At 37.9% G+C, this 25,800-nt stretch overlaps 1 protein-coding gene across 4 annotated transcripts in view; it reads left to right on the top strand.

Annotated features, from left to right (window-relative positions):
• Positions 1–25,800, top strand: part of gpat2 (glycerol-3-phosphate acyltransferase 2, mitochondrial) — a 360,723-nt gene that overhangs the window by 239,816 nt on the left and 95,107 nt on the right. For all 4 annotated transcript variants that reach the window (XM_062025622.1, XM_062025621.1, XM_062025619.1 and 1 more), the window contains 6 exons: positions 15,925–16,031; positions 17,644–17,739; positions 23,227–23,306; positions 24,073–24,183; positions 24,528–24,650; positions 24,999–25,098. In XM_062025622.1, the coding sequence (XP_061881606.1) occupies positions 15,957–16,031; positions 17,644–17,739; positions 23,227–23,306; positions 24,073–24,183; positions 24,528–24,650; positions 24,999–25,098 (585 nt within the window). In that variant the 5' untranslated portion in view covers positions 15,925–15,956. The remainder of the gene's footprint in view (positions 1–15,924; positions 16,032–17,643; positions 17,740–23,226; positions 23,307–24,072; positions 24,184–24,527; positions 24,651–24,998; positions 25,099–25,800) is intronic.

Below are 25,800 nucleotides of genomic sequence, written 5' to 3'. Positions count from 1 at the left end.
AACATGCACCTGGGGATAGGTTGATTGGCAACACTAAATTTGGCCCTAGTGTGTGAATGTGAGTGTGAATGTTGTCTGTCTATCTGTGTTGGCCCTTTGATGAGGTGGCGACTTGTCCAGGGTGTACCTCGCCTTCCGCCTGAATGCAGCTGAGATAGGCTCCAGCACCCCCCGCGACCCCAAAAGGGACAGGCGGTAGAAAATGGATGGATGGATGGACTTCAGTCTAAGGGCTGGACAATCGGATTTGATCTTGATTTTGGTTTATGGCTTTTCACGATCAGAAAATATACAATAATCGGAAAAAAAAAACGATGGACGATGAAGCGAATGAAGAGCAAATGAGTGAAAAAAATTCCACGTCTACTAGAAGTTTCGTATTTCACCACGGTTGCTACTTTTTATTCGACACAGCGCAAGTATGCCTAATCAGTGACCAGTAAACTCAATAGAATAAGTAACAGACATGTGATTATGCATTCACGTATTTGCAGACAGAGTCACATACTTGGCCAATAAAACGTAATCCGCTGTTAAATATAGAATATCAGGGAAATTGACATAAATGTAAGTGAAATGCTGTTATTGTCAGCAGGAGGAACATTTGTTTTGGAAAATAGTGTAGTAATAATAATAGTAATTATAATAATAATTCATTCATCCCCAAAACACTCAACAAATACACAAAAATGTACACAAAATTGGGACATTTGTTGAGGCTAGAACCAATTATTCATGTTTACATTGTTTCTTATGGGGAAATCTGTTTTACTTGACAAACGTTTTGGTGGGCGAACCATGTTCAAGAACCATTTAAGTTTGTTGATCGAGAAACCACTCTATCTATTCTTACATTATATAACTTTAATTTATTTTCACGTTAAAAAAAAACACAAATTTTTATAGTGTGGAGACTTTTATTTTGTAGTAGTAGTAGCGACTTCTTTGTTCGTTTACGGAATTAGGTCAACTACCTTTGTTTTCGCTATATTAAACTGGGTATGCAAATGAAGTCAAGGCCACATTTGGGCCACATTTGGGCCACATTGGGCCCTTTGGGCATTTATACTGGAGTCTGATAAAGATCACATTCTACTTGCAATGTAAAGAGTCATCTGGAAAAATTATCCGATTTTGAAAAATCAGAGTTGGGCCAAAATTGAGGGTTCCAGGTTCGATTCTAGCTTCTGCCATCCTAGTCACGGCCGTTGTGTCCTTTGCAAGACACTTCACCTTTGCCCCTGATGGGTCATAGTGAGCACATGGCAGCTTCAGCTATCAGTGTGTGAATGTGTGTGTAAATGGGTGAATTTGATGTATAATGTAAAGCAGTTTGGGTATCATTCCAAGTATAGTAAACCACTATATAAATACTTACCATTTACTATTATTTGCCCCTGTAAAGACGTTTTTTGTTTTTTTTGTCCTGTCCAGCTGCTCAGGCAAATCATATTGTTGATGTAGATGGCCATATTTGCTGTACATGTTTACTTTACAAAAGAGAAGTGTGGGATACTGCTCTTGTTGCCTTATTTGTATCTGACTTTATTAGATGGATTTATATTGATGTTTGGCGCAACCAGACCAGAGCAGGAGACGATAGAAAGAGAAAAAAGGGAAGATAGAGGGGGAAATTTCTGAATTTTTAGGGTGACAGGGGAGGCAAAACAATAACAATACTGAAATAAACTGTAACAAAAAACAGTGCAATAACAGTGCAATACATTTTCATAACATGGTCACTCCTGCATAGTTTCTCTTATATTCTTATTTTTACTGTTATTTTTTTTCTTATTGTTGCTTTTTATTTTTATTCTTATTGCTATATTTTCTATTTTATTTCCATTTATACCCACATTATTTACTTTTTACTTTTTAAATTTGATCTCAATTCTGTACACTGCTGCTGGAATTTAAATTTTCCTGAGGGAAGTCTCCTGAAGGAATCAAAGTACTATTTATCTATCTATCTAATACAAATCTTTGTTATTGGTAATAAATAACATATTTTCTGTCGTTTTGCACTATTATTTAACTGTTGCTGCTTACTGTACAATGTAACACAGGTGGGACCTTGTTGAGGATTGTTCAACTTTTAGAGACTTCTCCAATTATTTTAGTGATTTTTTTACCTATTAAAAACGATTAGCAATCCTTTTCTAGTGTTATTGGAGACTGTACTCATGTTTGTAGACTCTTTACTTCTGCCGCTCTATGTAGGTGACGAACAGCAAGAGCTGCAGCGACTCTCTACTGTCCCATAACACTTGCTGACGTCGCACTTGCTTCGCTCTTTTGCTCCAACTGCAATCTCTCTCTTTGAAAGAGCAGCACTGTCCTCTTGATGTTTGCACATTGCATTGTTTAGACCGCTGTCTGCTATTATACCTCAAAGTACATCCACATCGCAGACTTGCTGCCTCTGCTCCAGACAAGCGTGTGCGTCTTGCTTCATCATCATCAGCCGTTGTCAGTCACTGCTGGACGAAAGCCTCAGCATGTTTCTGCCATAGTGAACGATCTCTAGCTGCTCCCTGCCACTGCACTGTTCCCCAATATTTGTCTATTTCATCTCGCCATCTCACTCTTTGTCTTCCTCTATTTCTGCTCCCATCCATAGGTCTCCATGATGTCATTAGAGAAGTCCATCTATTTCATCTATGCGTCTTGCTTAGGTCATCACAACGTCCTGTTTCGGCAGTGCTGTTTTGGTGATCAAAGCCACAATTATTTTGGTGGCCGATTTTCGGTGCTTCACTAGTCAATAGTGTGTAAAATGTACAAAATACTGTACATATATATATATATATATATATATATATATATATATATATATATATATATATATATATATATATATATATATATATATATATATATATATATATATATATATATATATATATATATACCCATTAATAGAATACATGTTAAATGTTTTTAGGTTTAAAAAAAAAAAAAATTATAGGTGTTTTTTGTGGCTTTTATTTTGCCGTGGCGTCAATGTTCCATCTAAGGTGCGCGCCTGCGCAATTACGTACTGCTCACACGTCCTCAGCACACAGCAAATCTACAGAGAAAAGAGATCCATATGGCCCCATTCATCGGTTTACCTGACACATGAAACGTGAAAAATTGGGCTGGTGCACTATCCACTTTAGCCACCAGACAGCAATAGAGTGTTGAAAATCTTAAAATGCGATTTGTGGCAATTTCAACTTTTTTTATTTTATTTAATTTTTTATATATATGTTTATTAATTATTTTCCAAAAATAACACCAGCCAAAACATATAACAGAGGAAAAACAAAACACACAAGACAAAGCAAATACAACCAAACAAAACAAAACAATCCCAGCCCCCACTCCCACACACATTCACAAATCCATTGATAGACGCTTACATGAACTAGAGAAAATCCAAAATGAAAAGAAAATAATAACCAAAAAAATAGATGATAATTCTAACAGTAATTCATACCTTAACCATCTGACCCAACCAGTCTATTGACTTTTGCAGTCAAGATATTTAATCACAGGGCTCTAGGAGTCCTCCCATTTTCTTTTAGTGGATTGTCCGCTTAATCGCAGTTTCTCCATATGTATGACTGAAACAAGTTCATGCAGCCATTTTTGAAAAGATGGAGGAGTTGGTGTCTTCCTTTCTGCCAGTATGAGTTTCTTGACCAGCACTGTACCCATTAAGAGTGCAGATTGGGTGTAGAGAGGAATAGTTAATGAGTCCACTAAACATCCAAACAGGGCTAGTCTCTGTCAGGTAAGAATGGGCTTTGGAAAACTTTAGAAAAAAAAGACAAAATCCTTGACCAAAATGTACTGATGACTGAACAGTTCCAAGATAAATGCAACAACGTACCATTATCTACTTTACATTTGTCACAGGTTGGGGACACAGGTTGGCAATTTCAATTTTGACCACTGCATCAGTTACTATGTAGAGTGGCACTTTCCATAATTTTCAGCAGACTGCATTTCAAATTGTGTATTATTCAAACTCACCTAATTCAGCCGGCTAGTTTTTATCAAGAGTACCCAAACCCTTTTCAACATGAATCTGACAACTAAGTAGGCTAAATAACTTTAAATTTTAATACATGCTCGGATAAGGCCAGTATCGGCCAGTATCGGTATCAGATCGGAAGTGCAAAAACAACATCGTATCGGATCGGAAGTGCAAAAACCTGGATCGGGACATCCCTAGAGGGAACATGGCTGTGTGCCACAATCAACTACATGTAAGGGAAACCCTGTTAGGTGAGAAATGTCAGGCCGGTTCATCTTGCAAGGTCAAATGCTGTGGTTTAATTACAGTGCAACTAATGTGGTATGTTAGTCAGAAAAGTAACACATGCGTGATGCCACAAAATAAGGGTGCCCTAAATGTTTTATATTGCATATCCTGATCAGTGTCCCAATAGGATCTGAAGACCATCCCAGATCAACTTCGTTAATCCAAGTCCTTAAATGAGTATTTGGGACAAACATAACAGTGGCAACTTGGCAAGGTATTATTTGTCAACTTGGCAAGGTATTATGTATCTCCATATTTGTCTGTTCATTTTCTAATGTACACCACATTTACTGCCTAGTATTTAAGATATGTCCCCAGTGTCTGTTTTTAGAGCACCCAAGTAAGAGACAGTCCCTCCTGTGATGCTGGCTGCCGTTAGAAAGGGGGGAACTAATAAAGGCTGCACTCACCCACACAGGTGTTGGCAGTTAATCTGGATAATTAGACCTGATGTTGATGTTTGGCAGAGCAATAATGGGAGTTGCATCACGGCGTGAAAGTCAATATATAACAAAAAATAACAAAAAGCCGAGTGGCACAAAGGCTAAGTTGAATAAACAGCTCTTAGCAGCAAGTAAACAAAAGCATTCACACAATTATTTTAGTGTTTTACTACATGTATAAAAGACACCACCACAATGGAGTTCTTAAAAAGACTACTATTCTTAGTTTGTCTTTTACTGTTTGATCATTCATCATCATCATCATCATCGGCAGTCACTCGTAGTCGAGTATGACTGTCCTCAGAATGGATGGGTTCCCATTCGGGAGGACGCCTGCACGTGACGTCTTTTAGCGTGGGGAGACTGATGCGCCTACAGCCACCACACGGTCCTTGGCAGAGAGGGGCCTTGATCCAGTGGCATGGATCCATGACGACTGGAGACCACCCTCTGTTGCAGCCTTCATCCGCCTTCAGTGCCGTTGTGACATGCAGTGTCATCCTCCGCCACTTCCACCGTTGAGGTCTTTGAAATGCTATTTAACCCATAGCTGGGACCCTGACAGGTACTACCACCCCGGGTCAGAGTGGACCTGGGAGCAATGATGACTGAGGGGTAACTCCACCTTCCCCAAAACTCCAGAACTCCCGAACTGAAGCCTCATCACCGGATGCAGTTTTGAGTCATACCCAGGACCATTTTAATGTTTGATCATTATGTACTCATTGATGTTCGTTGTTACATTCAAATTGATCCCAAAGCCCGTGCATCTGTTTATTGAAAGCCAAAATGTGCCATTTATTACAGTGCAAACAACTTATGTTCATTTAAGTGTATTCCACTATCACTGTAACATGGACATTATTGTATACAATAAGCAGTGTAAAACAAGAGAACAAAGCAAGCATAAAGATAAAGAATTCCTTTTGTTCGAAGGATTCTGTGCAACCATGCTGCGTGACGCACAGCTATTGATGCGCTGATTGATTTTATTTATGTGATTTTAGCAGCGGAACTGACAGTTGACACATCTAACGAATAGTTGTGTGCCTATAGTATTTAGCTTTGTTTTCAAAAGGTTAGGTTTACTAGCAGACAGATACAAGTCCATCGCGTTGATGTCCCAATGGTGTTCTCCACATACTCGGCACAATCCCCTGGTCCCCGCTGTATTGTTGAAGAAGCCTCTGGGCTGCTTTTAAATAATGCAATGGATCACCAGATTGTTTTCTACTGCTAGATCATTATCTATTTGAAACATAACATACATTATATAAGTCCCTCAACATTGTTTAGATATAGATTCCTTTATTTCTTTAAAAAAAATGTTCGCATTATAACTAAGGTTTAGCAATTACAAAGCTAGTATTGACAAGAATATATATAAGATGGTCCCTTTTTTCAAGACCTATTTTGAAAACTATTTCTAAAAGGAATCAAAGTCAATATACTAATCATCACTCCCAGCCTGGCCCAATCGTCTTTTTTAAAATCAAAACATACAAAAAAGCCTTTTTATTTCTACGAAATGTTACATTCCTGTTAAAAATAACAGTCATTAAAATATTTATATTGGGGCTGTTAAACTATTAAATATGTTATCGGGATTAATTACATTGTGTTCGCAGTTAACTGGTAGTCAATCGTTTTAATCTGTAATAAGTGTACCTCAGACAGATAATTTTCACAGTTTTTATACTATTCAGTTCAGTTCAGTTTCAGTTTATTTCAAACATGCATACAATACAATGTAATGCATCACGTATTTCCAGTTGTTTCATTACAGCACGTCCGAAAAAGAGTAGGAAAAAGATGATCTTATTTAATCCTACCCTATTTCATACCATAGCAATTTTATCCCATTTCTTTGTTCTCTGAAACAGAACAGTAAATAAATAAATAATATACCATAGTAAGTAAACAAATATGTAATACATAAATAATCTTTATCCAAAAATAAAAAGGTTCAAGATGTTCATCATAATATATAAAGATTGAACAATTTTGGTCCGAGTATTGATCCCTGAGGTACACCACAAAATATTTTCAGCTCTGTAGAAGTGTGTTCGCCTATCTTCACGTATTGTTTCCTGTTGGTTAAGTAGCTTTTAACCCATTTCAAGACCAACCCTCTGATTCCATACCTTTCTAATGTGTTTATTAAGATGCCGTGAATAATTATTTCAAATGCTTTTGTTAAATCCATAAACACTGCAGCAGCACTTTTTCTGCTATCTATTGCATTGGTGATCTCTTACGTTATTTTGATTAATGCCATTGATGTTGAAATGTTGGCTCTGTATCCGTATTGGTTGTGAGTGCTTTGTTTTTAATTATGAATGTGTCTAATCTGTTGTTAAAGTTTGTCAATCATTTTAGAAAATTGTGGAAGTAAAGAAACAGGTCTGTAGTTTGTAAACTAGTGTTCGTCACCAGTCTTATAAATTGGTACGACTTTTGCCATTTTCATTTTATTAGGGAATTTGCCTGTTTAAAATGATAGGTTGCTGATATATGTTTAAGGTTCTGAAATCTCTTCTACAACCTTTTTTATTGTTTCCATGTCAATTCTGTTACAATCAGTTGAGTTCTTGGATTTACCTTTTTTCACAATATTGATTATTTCCTCTTTTGTCACTCCTTCGAGGAAAAATAGATTTGGGGTGTCTATCTATGGTGTCATTCAAGTCCTCAACTGACTCGGGATCTGGAATCTTTTCCTCCAGATTTGGTCCAATGTTCACAAAGTACTTATTGAAGCTTTCAACTACTTTGTTCATATTGTCATTTTTTACATTTCCATCTGAGAAGTATTTAGGATAGTCCTTTTTAGAACCATTTTTAATATTGCTATTTAGGATTGCCCATGTTGCTCTCATATTGTTTTTATTCCGGTCCAATAATTGACTGTAATATTATTTCCTCTGTGTTCGTAGTTTGCCAGTTAGCTTGTTCTTATATGTTTTGTACTTGTTTTCTACCTCTGTAGATGTTTGTGTTATAAATGTTCCGTGTAATGTATTCTTTTTGCAAGCATTTTTCAGTCCTCTTGTGGTTGATTATTTGTATTTTACTTCTTACCAAGTTGTTTCAATTGACAGTGTTTGTCATAAAGCATCTCGAAGGTAATAAAAAAAATACCATATGCATCATCAACATCATTTTTACTGAAGACATTGTCCCAACGTTTTTTTTTTCAGATCATTTTTGAAAGCTGTCATACTTTGTTCTGTACATATTATTCAAAATATATTTTTGTCATCAATGTTACTCTTGTAGTTTCTGTCATAGATTATGAAAACTGGCAGATGATCACTGATGTCGGATATTAGCAGGCCATATTATTATCAAAATCATTAGTAAAAATTGTATCAATAAGTGTGGCACTGTGTCCTGAGATTCTGCTTGGCCTTGTGATTTTATGATACAGTATACACTCAGGCTATACATTGTGTCAATAAAGTTATCTATGGGCTTTTGTGTGTTAGGGTTCAAGAGGTCAATGTTGAAGTCTCCACATAAGAAAGTAATTTTTTGATTGATTTCAGTAAAAGTTGCCCGAATCCAGTTGTCAAACGTATCATTGTTTGACTTCGGTGATCTAAATATACAACTGATCAGTAAGTTTTTGCTTTTTCCATGACATATTTCAATGGTTATACGTTCTAAGATATTATCAATAGCTAGTGACATAATTTTACCACTTTGTAGTTTAGGTTCTTCATCATGTACACAGCTACTACTACCCCCCCTCCTCCCCCTCCCCCCCCCCCCCCCTCTGTTCTTGTTGGTTCTGTTGATATAATTTAGTTCATATCCTTCCAGGTCAAAATCCATACCTTTTTTAGCATCCATCCATGTTTCTGAGATAGCGATAACTTTGAAGGGTTTGTTGAATTGTTCCAAAAAATGCTTCACATTGTTGTAGTTAGCATACAAACTTCTGCTGTTTAAATGAATAATCGACAGTTTGTCTATTTTAATGTTTCCATTATATTGTTCGTCTTTATAATAAAAACAATTATTCCTGGTGTAAAATTTTTTTTTTTTATCTGGATCTAAATCCTTATCTAATTCCGGACTATTGTAATCTATGCTGCTAAAAGTTTTCAGTTCCATACTTTCCTGTTCTCCAATCATTTGTGTTGCTCTATGAATGTCTATAAGTGCCGATGTATGTGCACCTGAGTGAAGACCATCTTGTTTGGTAATCCCTTGGAGCGTTGTAACTTCGTAGTTGAATGTAAAATGTGTTCGCTTTATGCAAATGTTTTGTTTGTTAAATATTTTTTGCAAAGAGCTCAACACAAAATGGACAAAAACACATTTTTGCTGTCAATAGAAAAAAAAAATACTTGCAGCGCGCCAGTGTTGTGCCGGATTTTGTATCCCCGGCAGAATTTGTAACTCTTACTGCTGGAGCGCTTGCATTCAAAGGGATGGCGCTTCACTTCCATGTTCACGTTAAAGTACCAATGACCCATCACCCTTGATCACCCCCTGGGAGGTGAGGAGAGCAGTGGGCAGCAGCGGTGGCCGCACCCGGAAATCATTTTTGGTGATTTAACCCCCAATTCCAACCTTTAATGCTGAGTGCCAAGCAGGGAGGTAATGGGTCCCCTTTTTTATAGTCTTTGGTATGACTCGGCCGGGGTTTGAACTCACGACCTACCGATCTCAGGGCAGACACTCTAACCACTAGGCCACTGAGTGGGTCTAGATAACAATTCAGCGCATAATAACGCAGAATGTGGATTATTACGATCATGCCTTGATTGACAAAAATGTTTGTTAATGTCCATCCATTTTCTACCCCTTATTCCCTTCGGGGTCGCGGGGGGCGCTGGAGCCTATCTCAGCTACAATCGGGCGGAAGGCGGGGTACACCCTGGACAAGTCGCCACCTCATCACAGGGCCAACACAGATAGACAGACAACATTCACACACTAGGGACCATTTAGTGTTGCCAATCAACCTATCCCCAGGTGCATGTCTTTGGAGGTGGGAGGAAGCCGGAGTACCCGGAGGGAACTTACGTAGTCACGGGGAGAACATGCAAACTCCACACAGAAAGATCCCGAGCCCGGGATTGAACCCCAGACTACTCAGCACCTCCGTATTGTGAGGCAGACGCACTAACCCCTGTAATCTGTGATATTTCTACTTTTTCAATGTTGGACAAGTTTCAAGTTTTTAATACTATCAACATGAGACTGGACAAGAGTTATGCAAATGTGACGTGGCACAGATGGTAGAGCGGGCATGCCGCAGATGGTAGAGGAGGCGTGCCAGTAACTTGAGTGGTTTCAGGTTTGATTCCAGCTTCTGCTATTCTAGTCACTGCCGCTGTGTCCTTGGGAAAGACACTTCACCTTTGCTCCTAATGGGTTGAGGTTAGCACCTTGCATGGCGCAGCTTTCGCCATTAGGGTGTGAATGTGTGTGTGAATGGGTGAATGTGACGTATAATGTAAAGCGCTTAGAGTATCAAGGTATAGTAAAGCGCTATATAAATACAGACCATTTACCATTTTGTTTGATACATTTTAGAACTGGGCTTACCGATTAATGTATCTTTTTCTTTGTTGAATTCTGCTTGCTATTTCTTCCCGCTTGTGGCTGAACGTCAACGTAGCTGCAGTTTCCAACGCTACAGGATGGGCAGAGGGTCACACAGAACATACCCACGTTAATTGAGCGTAAAATGTTGCTTTTATATGTGATTACATAATAGATTTTTGTTAACTCTCTATTGTCGCATTAACTTTGACAGCCCTAATTTAAACAATATGAATTAGGGCTGCAACAACTAATCGATTAAAATTGATTATTAAAATAGTTGCCGATTAATTTAGTTATCGATTCGTTGGATCTATGCTATGCGCATGCGCAGAGTTTTTATTTCATTTAATTTTTGTATTATTATTTTTTTATTCTTTAATAAACCAATCAATCAATCAATGTTATATAGCCCTAAATCACAAGTGTCTCAAAGGGCTGCACAAGCCACAACGACATCCTCGGTACAGAGCCCACCTTTATTTATAAACTGCAACATTTACAAACAGCTGAGAAACAATAATCAAAATAAGTATGGTGCCAGTATGCTGTTTTTTTCCCAATAAAATACTGGATAGGATAGAAATGTAGTTTGTCTCTTTTATCCGATTATTAATCGATCAATCGAAGTAATAATCGACAGATTAATCGATTATCAAATTAATCGTTAGTTGCAGCCCTAATATGAATATACTGTAATATTCATATATGACACAATATTGATCATTATCACTGCAAATCCAGCAGCGAAACACAACAGTGAATGTACATTTGCAGAATTCAGGCATAAATAAATAATTCATACACAATTCCGGTAATGTTAAACCATCATTACAACGGCAATTGCTAGTTAATCCTACATGCAAGATTCTGAATTGTCATCATTTTCAAGCACTTGTTGCTAGGGATGGGTATCTTTTACATTTTAACCGATACTGGTGCCGGTGCCAAATTGGTACCTATGAAATTGTAAGAAATAAAAAATATATATAAATGCCTTTTTATTTTTTTTGAATTTTGTGATGTTAAATGTGACATTTAAACTGAACAGACAAGTGATTTGAATTTTTCAATGACATAGATTAAATAGGATGAAGCCACTCCTCCTCTAAGGCCCTCTAAAATAACATCCAAAAACCGCCAACTTTGTTCCATTTACATGTCGTGACCTGCATATCAACCAAGCTAGAGCAACATTGGTATTGTAAGAGCTAACACCAAGGAACTACTTTTCTAGTGTTGTAACATGTCACCTTGCTCACACTTCTGTCCGACCACTAATGAATAGCCAGTTTTTAGCTACTAGCTAGCTTGAGCTGTTAATAACATTGTTTGCGACCCACCATAAAATACCACCATCCCAGTGAGAGCAGACATATAGAGATGAGGGTCTTTAATTTGACCTGCTGCTATACTCTGTCTCAAAGTGTTAACATGTGCTCAATGTTTCCTTACCATTATTCCTTACCATTATTGCTATGTTGTCTATTACCATTATTGCTATGATGTCTATTACCATTGTTGGTATATTCATTATTCCTACATTGTTGATACAAATTATTGTTACAGTGTAATAATTATTGTTACCTGTGGTAATGTCACTGTGATACAACATCTGTATTATAATCCTTGAACAAAGTAAGAGTGAAACTCATGTGAATAATCACTGAATGGAGAACTGGGGGTGGGATTAAATAAATTATCTTCTTCCCACTCCCTTTCAGGCAAAACTGGAAAATAATGCACTATATAAATTTATATTATTATGTTTTGTCAACTTGTACTTCTTTGTCATTACCTGAAATAAATAAATAAATGGGAAAAAAAAAACTGAAAAATGACATTATGTCACTATTTTATATTCTTATTTAAAACGTTTAGCGCTTAGTAACAAACACTAACGTTGCTATGTTCTGGGAAATATATGCACTCAGGAAAGAAGTGTCAGTGCAATGGCCAAAGTACTGTAAATATTACATGTTATCATGAATGTGCTTTTTACCACATGGCGCACATACTTACAGCATGTATATAAAATGGTGTTGGAGGTTTTGGACAATTTTTAAAGGGCTTCATAGGTAGACTACATCGTTAACGGCATTGTTAGCTGCCTCTTACATGCAGTTTTTTATTATCTAAAATACAAAGAAACGAGAAAGTCATGTGTGTATTTATGTCTCAAATAAGGGTTGTGGGTGATGGGAATCTTTTTTTTTAAAAGTGCAGTTCCCCTTTAAGAAGCCAGAACAATATAAGCATTTTTCTGTCAAAGTATTTTGTGGGTCAATTTAATATTTGTTTTTTAATATTTAAACCAAAAGACTGGCCAGGTGGCGACTTGTCCAGGGTGTACCCGGCCTTACGCCCGAATGCAGCTGAGATAGGCTCCAGCACTCCCCGCGACCCCAAAAGGGACAAGCGGTAGAAAATGGATGAATTTAAACCAAAAGAAAAACATTTGGGAAAAGGGGGAGCAAAAAGCATAATGTTAAAATGTTCATACTAATAATAACACAAAAATCTCTCTTTACTGTGTAACGTGTTTTTACATAACATTTTTGAAAAAATTCCAAGTGGTCTGGGCATCCTTCAGTATGAGGGGTGGAGGAGGGGCACTACCGTATTTTCCGGACCATAGGGCGCACCAAATTATAATGTTGGTGTTGTTTACTCGAGACCCATCATAGTGCAGCTTCACTTATCTCTTATGTTTGACTGCCATCTACTGGTCACACTTATCATTACACCATGTACCAAATAAAATAGGTTCGAGGTGGGTAAGCTCAACCAAACTTATTCCTTACATTAGGCGCATCGGGTTATAAGGCGCACTGTCAAGTTTTGAGGGGAAAAAAAGGATTTTAAGTCCGAAAAATACGGTTTTCATAAAATGTCTTCAAGGTTGGCAGGTCTGCAATACAATATTTCAAAAGTCACAATAAAGCAGACTGCTGAGGTGAGGGTAATTTAGCACATTATGTGGCGGAATCCGTCATCTAAAGTTGACAATGTGTCTACATTTCCGCTACCATCTGATAGATTGACATGCATATTGTTTGAGAGGCTGCTGCATGAACGTCTTGTTCGCAGGTTTACGCAGTTTTACATTTTGTCCTGCAGTCTATAGCTGTGTCCACGTGGACGTGTTTTCCTTCCCTGAGTGGTTTATATAACCCCATTAGAGCCTTTTTCTTTTTCTCTCACTGTATAATTTGGAGTTTTATACCCTTTTCTTGGTGCTTTGCTACCACATCCCCTCCATCAACCCCGCTCCTACAAAGCATCACTGATACCCGCCAACCTCTTATCAGTGACTTTGCTCCCACTGGACCTGATAATGAATGTGAGAACTTGAGCCAGAAGAAATGGAGCATCTCCCTGTGGGGAAATCTTGGGTTTCAATTAGCTAAGTAATGGGGTCTGAGTGGGATCAACAAAGTGAGAAACAAAAACACCAATGTAAAATCTTCCATTGAACTTAATAAGACTTGTCTAACTGATGGGTGTGACCGCTAAGAGGATTATAAAGAGATGACGTATTTGTAAGTGTCCTGTGATTAAGAGCACATGGACATTTTGTAATTTCAATCTGTATTATTTTTTATCATAAAAAGTATACAGTTATGTTTATGATCCCTGAATATATGTGACGGAACACAATATTATCTGTCATCATATGATCTCTTAAAGGAAACTGCACTTTTTTTGGAATTTTGCCTATCATTCACAATCATGAGAGACATGATGGATGTTTTTTTAAATACATTGTTAATGCATTCTAAATATTAAAAAAAAAAATGCAATCAAACTTCAGTTTACAATGAAGCCTATGGGAACTGTTCAATTCTGCCTATAAAGCCCCTAAAAAAACATCAAAACACCTCCATTGGGTTTTATATAAACACTGTAAGTATATATGTAATATGTTAACGAGCACATTTGGTACATTTAATATTTACGTGTTTTGCTCATTTTAAGAATATGCGGCGCAATAATTTCAAAAAGGCATCACAATGTTTGCCTTTTTTTTTTTATATCACTAATTTCTGCTCTGTTTTTGTTTACTTTTCAGCCAGTTCAGTTTTACTTTCGTTTTGCATAGCCATCCCTATGCTTCAGTGCCTTTTCCTAGCGGGACTTGCCTTTTGTTCCTTAGCCAGGGGTCGCAACCCTCGGCTCCGGAGCCGCATGCGACTCTTTGACTACTCTGATGCGGCTCAGCTGCATACTTGCTGACCATACCGATTTTCCCGGGAGACTTCCAGATTTCAGTACCTCTCCCAGAAATCTCCCGGGGTAAATATTGTCCGATTTTCACCCTAACAACAATAATAAGGGCGTGCCGTGATGAGACAGCATTTAACGTACAAACAGCATGTCAGCCCACCCACATGTTGTATGCAGCTTCTGCTTGCACACGTAAGTGACAGCAAGGCATACTTGGTCAACAGCCATACAGGTTACACTGACGGTGGCCGTATAAAACAACTTTAACACTCTTACTAATATGCGCCACACTGTGAACCCACACCAAACAAGAATGACAAACACATTTCGGGAGAACATCCGCACCGTAACACAACATAAACACAACAGAACAAATACCCAGAATCCCATGCAGCCCTAACTCTCCCAGGCTACATTATACACCCCCGCCACCCCCCCCCCCCCCCCCCCCCCCCCCCCACCACCACCACCACACACACACACACACACACACACACACACTGGACAACGGCACATTTGCAAAAAAATGTTTTGGACCAGTTAGGTGAATTTGCATAATTTCCCACGGCACATTAGTTAAAAAACAGCAACTTAATGTTACTTAAAACATTGTCTTCACAATTATATGTAATTTTTATGATGTGACAGTTTGAGCCTGGAACAAATTAATTCTCCTTACATGATTTACAGTTGGAACATTTGTTTTGAAATTAGAATATTTGGAAGTCAACCAGCTCAACTCAACAGTGCTCAAGTATAGTATGCACATGTTGCTGTTATGACTATTTCGTAGTGATTATCCTCTAAGGATTTCCTACTTATGCATGTTGATTAGTTGCAAAGCATAAACAAAGTAATTTAATTTTGCATGTGTTATATAAGAATGAGAAGCCTGCTTTTTAACAATTTATAACCCATTTGTGGAAGCCCTCTCAAATATACCTGATGATAGCTGTTGTGCTCTGGTTCTTTTATTGCAAGCCCAAAAATCTAAAGTTTGTTCCAAGTTGAGTGCAATGAGCCAAAGCATCTGCAGGGAAAATGGCAGCGCGAGTCTCTCCTCTCTTTGCCTGCAAGGATGAAAAGAAGAGGATTTTTGATGGTGGAGGCGGAGAAGTGCAGATTAGCTAGTTGGAATTGTACCTATGGGCAAAGAATGATAGATCATGAGTGCTCTTATAAAACACTTACCTACAAAAGGCCGGAGGACAAAATTCTTGTTTTGTACACTAAGTTTATGAGTACACGTAAGGGTACATGGATTGTTTTTTGTGTGTGTTAGGCTAAGCATATAGATCAACTCTGCTTCAAACTTCAAAAAATACTTCCCACTTACATGCCATGGTTATATACATAATTTCCTCCAATCCTTTCCATTGGTAGATCACAGCGCTGAAGGCTACGTGGGACTCATCATGGTGCAGCAGCTGAATTACGAGTCAAAAAGAGACGTGGTGATTCCAACGACTAATCAACAAAAACGACCTGCTGTAAGACCACCACATGCTTGACTCTCTCCCACTGTCTCCTTTGCCTTCTTATCCATATCTATTAATCTCCTAACTCCTAGTTCTCATTGAAACAGTTTAAACATGTACAAACCCCAAAAACCAGTGAAGTTGGCATGTTGTGTAAATCGTAAATAAAAACAAAAATACAATGATTTGCAAATCATTTTCGACCTATATTCAATTGAATAGACTGCAAAGACAAGATACTTAACGCATGAACTGGAAAATGTTGTTATTTTTTGCAAATATTAGCTCATTTGGAATTTGATGCCTGCAACATGTTTCAAAAAAGCTGGCACAAGTGGCAAAAAAGACTGAGAAAGTTGAGGAATGCTAATCAAACATTTATTTGGAACATTCCACAGGTGAACAGCCTAATTGGGAACAGATGGGTACCATGATTGGGTATAAAAGCAGCTTCCATGAAATGCTCAGTCATTCACAAACAAGGATAGTGCGAGGGTCACCACTTTGTGAACAAATGGGTGAGCAAATTGTCAGAACAGTTTAAGAACAACATTTCTCAACCATCTATTGCAAGGAATTTAGGGATTTTACCATTTACGGCCGGTAATATCATCAAAAGATTCAGAGAATCTGGAGAAATCACCGCACGTAAACGATGAAATTACGGAACTTCGATCCCTCAGGTGGTACTGCATCAAAAAGCGACATCAGTGTGTAAAGGATATCACCACATTTCAGAAAACCACTGTCTGTAACTACAGTTTGTCGCTACAACTGTAAGTGCAAGTTAAAACCAAAATCGTCCAAATCCAAATGGTGCCCAACCCTAGTAAACAGTATGTCTATCTCTCAACTAAGCCAAAGAAAAAGCAATATGCACCTAATATTAATCCTAGACATGAGGCCTATTTTTCCAAACAATTTTGTGGCGTTCGTAATCGAAAGTTTCACTTTATTTCTCCTTTTTTTTTTTTTTTTCATTTTGTTTTGCCTGGAAACTAAAACTGCAACACTACAATTTGTTGACTTACTGTTAGTTTTTTCGTCTCTGTGTCCTCTTTCTATTTAGGTAGCATTGAATTGCCAATAACCCGATCCACGAATGCCACTACAGCTTTGTCACTATAATAATCTGTAGTCTATATATTCTTTGTATAGTGTCTTTATTATGGTGTCTCAGCAAGACACTAATTCAGTGGACTGTTCTGTTTTCTCAGATCATTATCATTGATCGTTGTCATTGATTTCAGGAGATGCATTAGCCTGTTGTATCTAAACAGGATCAGTCTAAATTCTAACTAATGCTTCATTGCACTGCACTTTTTTATCAGATGTATTCATTCTTTTCTTTATTTTTTTTGTTTTAAGTAATTGAAGAAAAACTTGACTAAATATTACTATATTTATGTTTCTGTTATCTATTATACATGTGCCTATTATTATCAATAATGTTGCATTATTTTTTTAACAGTGTGGAAACACCAGACTAGTATTGCATGTTCACAGTTGTTTTTTATTCCAGCACTTTTAGTAAGCTTATGATTTATACATATTACTACATACTATTAGAGTTAATTTTTTTGTATGATTTAATTTTGTTTGTTTGTATTTCCTTCTTCTTTAGTTGTCATGGGCATTAAGAAATGTTCCTGTTCCTCTGCTATGCAAGTTCCGACCAATTGTGGGCCAGTGCTGCCAACAATGCACTCCAGACAGTCTAGTAAGTGTGATGTGTTATATACAATACAGAGAAAATTGTGATAGAGAGTGATGCAAATGCAATGATATGTCACATTTAGGCCAATGCAATTTTATACAACCCCTGAAAGAAATGATGCAATCTTCAGTCTTGGAGGACAATCATTCAGTTGTTTAATTTTGTAGAAATAAAGCAGATCGCAGATATGACACAAAACTTCCATCAAATGGCAATTTTCTGGCTTTCAGAAGCACTAAAGGAAACATATTGTGGTAGTCAGTAAACAGTTTAATGTTTACATTTTAGAGTGAACAAATTCTAGACTCACTCAATTCTGAGAAAAACAATATGGAATCACCCTGTTAATTTTTATTTTCAAAACCAATACCTGCATCAGATTAAAACTGCTCATTAGTCTGCCATTAGAAATGAGTGGTCATACCTTGTAGAACTGTTACACCAGGTCAATTTACATGAATCATGGCTCCAACACATGAGTGTCAATTGATACAAAGGAGAGGGTTATCAAACTTCTTAAAGACAGTAAATTATCACGCAATGTTGAAAAATATTGTTCACAGTCAGTTGTGTCTAAAATCTGGACCATGTACAAACAACATGGAAAGGTCGTAAAAGGCAAACATACTGGTAGAGTAAGGGAGACATCAGTGCGTCAAAAGCAATTGTGGACTGAATGAATGTCATATTTAGTGATAAATCGCAAATCTACATTTAGCAAGGTGATGATGCCGTACCGTAGGCCTGGACAATGGATAAATTGCCATGTCAGTTTGTGTTTATTTTCTTTGTCGCTCACTTTTAAACAGGGTTCAAGAGGGTTCACTCTGTGCATCGCTCTCATTTATTGATCCCCTCACCTCCCAGAGGGTGGTGACCAAGGGTGATGGGTCAAATGCAGAGAATAATTTCGCCACACCTAGTGTGTGTGAGACAATCATTGGTACTTAAATAGCAGCAATAAATGAATAAAGTGAACCCTCTTTTCCAGACCTGAGCAATTATTTTGACTCGGGGACCACGTTGAGAAAAAATAATTGTCTGGGTGCCGGTGTGTAAAAGTTTACATACACTTCTGAAGGACATAATGTCATGGCTGTCTTGAGTTCTAACAATTTCTACAACTCTTATTTTTTTGTCATAGAGTGATTGGTGCACATATATGTTTGTCACAAAAAACATTTATGAAGTTTGATATTTTTATGAATTTATTATGGGTCTACTGAAAATGTGACCAAATCTGCTGGGTCAAAAGTATACATACAGCAACATACATTAACAATTTTGGTGATGTAGAAAAGTTACAATCAAATCAAATTAGCTTCATGGAATGGCCTCTTAACTTCATGTGAGTGATTATGATTGACGACACCTGTTGACTTTTCTGGTAGCGGTATTTGGCTCATGTGATGCAGTCATTAGACTCGGTTACAATCACGACAATGGTAAAGTCAAAGGAACTCAGCACAGATCTGAAAAAACGAATCATTGACTTGAACAAGTCAGGAAAGTCACTTGGAGACATTTCAAAGCAGCTTAAGGTCCCAAGAGCAACTGTGCAGACAAATTGTTCGTAAGTATAAAGTGCATGGAACAGTTTGTCACTGCCACGACCATGAAGAAAACGCAAGCTATCACCTGCTGCTGAGAGAAAATTGGTCAGCATGATCAAGAGTCAACCAAGAACCACCAAAAAGCAGGTCTGCAATGAATTGGAAGCTGCTGGAACACAGGTGTCAATGTCCACAGTCAAGCGTGTTTTGCGTCGCCTTTGACTGAGAGGCTACCATGCAAGAAGGAAGCCCTTGCTCCAGATCACATGGACAAAGATAAGACCTTCTTGAGGAAAGTTCTGTGGTTAGATGAAACACAAATTCAGTTGTTTTGCCACGATACCCAGCAATATATTTGGAGGAGAAAAGGTGAGGCCTTTAATTCCAGGTACACCAGGCCTACCGTCAAGCAATGCTTTTTGTGACCAACAAGTATCTGCTCCAGTCACTCTATCACAAAAAAATAAGAGTTGTAGAAATTATTGGAAACTCAAGACAGCCATGACATTATGTTCTTTACAAGTGTATGTAAACTTTTGACCACGACTGTATATATAGCTGTATGTGTGCCTCCGCATCTGTCCTTGACACCCACGTTTCAGGCTGGCTGCTCTGGAAACACTCTGTAGAAACAAATCCCGCCCGCACTGATTGGTGCCTCGACTATGCTGCTGTGGCATAGATTACGGTAATAGCTCGTATATCATTCAAGAGCGCAGATTCCGACCTTTCTATAGTTCAAGACTTGTTTTAATTTGAAAACAACTCTGCACATTATAATGGTGGCTACATTTTTAATGTTAAAAGTTTATAAAAATTATTTGGGAACGTCCGGCGGGCCGCATTGAAAATCTTAATGGGCTGCATGCAGCCTCCGGGCCGTAATTTGCTCGGGCCTGCCCTTGTCAGTAAACCACAATCTTTGTCTCGATAAGCAGAAGCGGGACCTCTAGCTTACCCTCTCAGGAATCAGGATTCACAGACTCACTAATCAGGATTTGCTAGTGAAAAGCACCGCGCTAAGTAAAAAAAAAAATTGGAAGAAAACAGATAATTGCAAAGCCAAATGTCCCTGTGTGAGCAAATTTCGGCTTCAAATTAAATGAGCAATATGAGCCCATCAACACGGAGGAACGAACAATTATGTGGAATTTGTTGGAAAGTAAAGCAACAAAAAAAAGACCAAAACAACAACCCATCCGACCCAGTTTTACTAGTTAGGGAAATAACACCTCAGGATGTATAATTGAAGGGTTCTATTGAAGTGCAATTTTTTGCTATCAGTAATTGAGAGTCAATTTGATTTTTGTTTGTTTACATATTTAAGATACATAAAGGTTCTTGACTTTCCAATATTTATTGATTACATTCGTGCTTTATTTTGTCTCAATATAATACTGGCAATAATTTGTTGGACAATAATCGTCCAGCAAAATGTGTTATTGACTGAGGCCTATGATGCTGGAACTGTCACTGACCCACATGGTAGCGGTAGTTGTGACCCCAAGATGCGGAGACAGGAGACAGCGTGCATATAAAAGAGTTTAATCCAATTAGTACAACTAGTGCAGCTAGGAAGTGCACCAGGAACACAAGGAAAACTCTGCAACATCAAACTACACCGCAATGAAAATATTTCAGCCCTTGCTCAGAAACGAGGCTGGGGTATAAACCCTTCTGATTATGATCAGAGGCAGGTGTGTCTCCTGATCACGAACCAGAGACAGGTGTGTTATATCAGCGCTCCAGCCAGAGGTAAAGTGGGTCACAGTAAGGAAAAAAGGAACAAACAGGGACTAAATACCAACACAGGAAGAACGATATACCAATCTGACCTAACATGACAGGAACTTTTGTCTGGTTGTTTATTATGACGACTGCCTGAAGAAAACATTTACATTTCCACAATTATTGATGAAATGGGGCTGCATGTCAGGTATCGACACTGGGGAGATGGCTGTCAGTGTATCTTCAATAAATGCACAAGATTGCGTTGGCATTTTGGACATCAATGTTTGGGGATGATTATTATCATTTATAAAGCTGTTAATGCATTTTGTCATACAGCAAAAACTGAAAACTTTCCTTGAAGAAAGACACATCAGATCAATGTCATGGCCTGCAAATAAAAATAAAATGACCCATGACAAGGCTTCAACCAGCTAAGCTGTGATGAGAGCAATCAGAGAAAGTTGACACAATATTGATAAAGAGAACTGTTTATCACTCATTGAGTCCATGCCTCAGAGACTACAAGCTGTTGTAAAAGCCAGAGGTGGTGCAACAAAGTACTGGTCGTATGTTGTGTTTTTTGATTGTTTTTCTTGATTCCATATTTTATTTCACACTTTTTGATCTACCAATGAAACTTGATTTATTTTAGTGTTTCTTAAAGACAGAATGTTACCACTTGAAATGACTATAGTATTGACATGTCTGTGGTGTGATTTTTTTCTCTAAAACTGAACAACTGAATAAACATGCTTTATAGTCAAAAGCTATTCAAGTCTTAAAGGTGCTATATGTAATAATGTGGCCAGAAATGGTACTGCAATCATGGTCAAAATTATGTAGTCCCCTCCCTCTCTCCCTGACTGAGGTTGCCAGATACGCAGCCGAATCCAGCTCGATCGACTGGGCTACTCCAAGGAACTTCACACTTCCACTGCCTCTTACTAGGGGTTGAGGTGCTGGGACTATAATAGCTAAATAGACAAATGTTTTGTCAATAACAAATCTTTAACAAACACATTTTACACAGAAATTAGGCTATTTTCATGAGGAAGTATGCCATGCCTGCGTACAATATCACAACAAATGGCAATCATATGGTTATTGTCAGTACTATCAGAAAACAAAGACAAACAAACTACAACCAACGCTAGCAATGGTTATACTGGTGAAAATAAGGAGAGCATGCTTAGCAGCCTAATGTACGCCCAAAACTAAAGAGGAGACATTTTACCAAGGTATGCCTATAGGCTACACGAATGAGGAATTATTTTATCATGTGATTTGGCTGTCTCCATACGTTTCCCATTGCCTTGATGAGAGCCGTGCTGATGTTAAAACCCATTTCCTCAGCGTATCAGCATATTGAGAACAATATAGGCACAGACACTACCCATATCCACATAGGTTGTATTTGTCAAATATAGTTTGCCCTGTCAGTTCGAATACACATCGACATACAGGATAACGGGCATATATTTCCCCCCGTTAGCCTATATGTCTATGTGTCATTGACCGGGCTAGCATGCTAAGCATTACACTAGGAGCGAAGCACCATCACGCTAAGTTTCCGTTGCACGAACATACTAGCTTTGTTAAAAAATATCATAGACTGTATTGGACAAAATAGTTTTTATACGAAATATCAATTTTCATTTATTACAAGTAATAAGAAAACGTAAATGCCTGACTTATCTATCAAGGGTAAGTCGTCTCCATCTTTCAAAGGCATCCTCGATACAAATCCTCGTTTTGTTCCTGGCTTTATCATGAATAAGTTGAGAATTGTAACGACACCTTTTAGATTTACTAAGGTCTGACATGTTTAGTAACTTTACCAGTGGCAGTAGCTAGACGAAGAGGGCAGTGCGTAACTGGCAACCTGGATGTGACACACTCAGATTTTCTAATTGGTCAAACGGTAGAGGGCGGGGCATCGGAATGAAAACAATAACAAGATTTCAGAGCTGTAAATCTAATTTTGAAATGAGCATAGCTGAACTACTGTTATCAGTCATAGAGGTATTCAAAAAGAACATGATTTATTAATGTCTTTTGACATATCAGGGCCAATTAATAATGACTTGACATGAAATGATTACATATGGCACCTTTAAATGGTTTCTGCAGTGTTATTTGTAAGATTAATGGTGTTCTGTTATCATGAGTGAATATTGATACCAATGTCTACTTCTTGCTTGTTCAGTCGCACCATCGTAAGAAGTTTGGACAAAACCCCTCCCTTGGCTTCCACAACATTCTCAATATCAATGAGATTCACACAAGGTAATATTCTACACAGGAATACTACAATGGGGAAAACAACTATTGTTACAGGAATAAAGCTGTAAATGTTTAATTGCGATCAAAATGTTAAGATAATACGGTAATAAAGTGGAAATGTACCGGTAAACATGTAAAATATTCTAAGTATGATAATACATTTTGAAAATGAACCAATCTGAAATGTTATCATTCTTTATAAATAAGCCATATGTGTCTTTTTAGCCCTACTACTGGGACACTGTTGCTTTTACAACATTCACATCACAGAATGCAGCCTTTTTTATTAATTGTTGTAAAACAGCATTTGTATTTATGTATGGTATGTCATTTTATAAATAAACACATTTAGTCTTGTGTTTTAAGGAATGGGTTACCAATTGATTATTTTCATGATCGTGAGAATGAATGAACAGTGTGATATTGATTTGGCTTGTTTTGCAGCAATTACCCAAATGAGTGCAGTCTTTGTCTGTAACCAGAAGAGACACTGTTCATTCACTGTCAACTCGTTTGTTCGATTGGAAAAAGTACAGAAGCACTGCAGAACTCAAACAGAATTGTAATATCCTCTGCTTAAATACATCAATAAAACATGTTGAAAAGTATGAATTAATATATATAAAAACACTATCCCTATGTATTTATAATATTAACGTACAATGTAACTATTACCTCTTTAAACATATTATTTTCTATCTAGTGTTACTTCAATATTAGTATTTCCACGTAGACACATACAAACACATTTTCTTTGTTTATGTTGTAGGTACAGAGGCTGGTTGGTGCGAAGGATTTGCTGCCTGCTGTTTGTTAGCGGCTGCAGGGTTGATCCGAGTCCTGTTAACAGCAGGCAGGAGAGGGTCTGTCAGAGCAACAGGTACCATAGATGACAGAGATGGAGAGGAGAGTAAATAAATGATGGGAAAGATACAGAAAATGTAATGGGATCTTGCTGTTCTGGGGAGAGGGGAAAAAACAAAAAACAGAGCAGATAAAACACACAAAGATTGGGAGAAAGGAAGTGAATCACCCGGACAGTGAATGGTAATATTGGACAGTCATTATACTATCTGTATCTTCACTTTGTATCTGTCAATATAATTGAGTTGAACATTTTTGTAACCCCCTTCACTCAAGGTTAATGCTGTCCGAGAGGGGGTGTTTTAGGATGAAAGGGATCTTTTGCTTGTTTAACTCTGCTGTCCTGTGACTGCGTTGCAGGGTGAGGGAGGCTCTCACAGCAGACAGGAGAGCGCCTGAGGGGGGTGACAGCCAAGGGCAGCTCCAGCCCCTCTCATCGTTCCCCTGCATCATTGATACCTGCATCTCCCCAAGCCTTTTACGGTCGGTTTTTAATCATGTGAATATTATAGAGTTTACTGGTTTATTCAATTATACCAGTTTAAAACAAAACTGCATGTAGGAATAATCCTGTCCTGTAGCTATGCTTCACAAGCAGCTCACAGTCACACTGATAAGCAGTAATATTAAATATAACAGCTTAAAAATGAAAATAGAAAATAATATATAATTTCAAGCAATTTTCAAGACTGCACTGCAGTCTTTGCCAGTAAAGGACTTTTTTCTCATTGTTGCCTTTCATGCGTCATCCCAGTCTCTTCAGTCATTAATTTTAATTTTTATCTCCGTTCTTCTGTGTGTTCGCATCCCCATCACTCTGCTCGTGACTAGGTGTGTGGGCTGGCTGATGATAAAGATGTTTTCCTCGGTGTTCGGCAGTATTCAAGTGAACCTCAACCATTTGACGGCTTTGCACAGAGCCACAGACGAGGTACGGTACATGCGTCCACACAATTTCCTAACTTTATTTCCAGATGAATAAATGTGCATATCATGCAAGGTGCCTGGCCCTGACTATTTCCATTTACTTTGTCACTTTAATGATGTGAAATTAGGCTATGCTCAACTACGCAATCTAATGAGGTGTGCTTTAGTCATCTTTACCATTTACTGTATGGCATTTCTAAAAAAAAATTAGCTGCCATATAAATATGTATTTTTTCATTTACAATGTTCTCTCACTTCTCTTATTTGTAATTGGTTCTATTAACTTTTTTTTATGAAGACAACACATTTCTGAATACATGCATGGCTAAGTAAATAACACAAAACAACATAGTTGCCTAACATTTAAGTTAAAGTTAAAGTACCAATGATTGTCACACAAACTAGGTGTGGTGAGATTATCCTCTGCATTTTACCCATCACCCTCACCCCCTGGGAGGTGAGGAGAGCAGTGAGCAGCAGCGGTGCCCGCGCCCGGGAATCATTTTTGGTGATTTAACCCCCAATTCCAACCCTTCAAAACATTAAGTCAAACAACTAGTCAGTTATTATTGATATAATGTGTTGGTGTGTGTGTGTGTGTGTGTGTGTGTGTGTGTGTGTGTGTGTGTGTGTGTGTGTGTGTGTGTGTGTGTGTGTGTGTGTGTGTGTGTGTGTGTGTGTGTGTGTGTGTGTGTGTGTGTGTGTG

The sequence above is a fragment of the Entelurus aequoreus genome, linkage group LG17, assembly GCF_033978785.1.
Source record: "Entelurus aequoreus isolate RoL-2023_Sb linkage group LG17, RoL_Eaeq_v1.1, whole genome shotgun sequence".
NCBI classification, from domain to species: Eukaryota; Metazoa; Chordata; class Actinopteri; order Syngnathiformes; family Syngnathidae; genus Entelurus; species Entelurus aequoreus.
The sequence above is the reverse complement of the archived record's forward strand: the minus strand, read 5'-3'. Positions and strand labels throughout refer to the sequence as shown.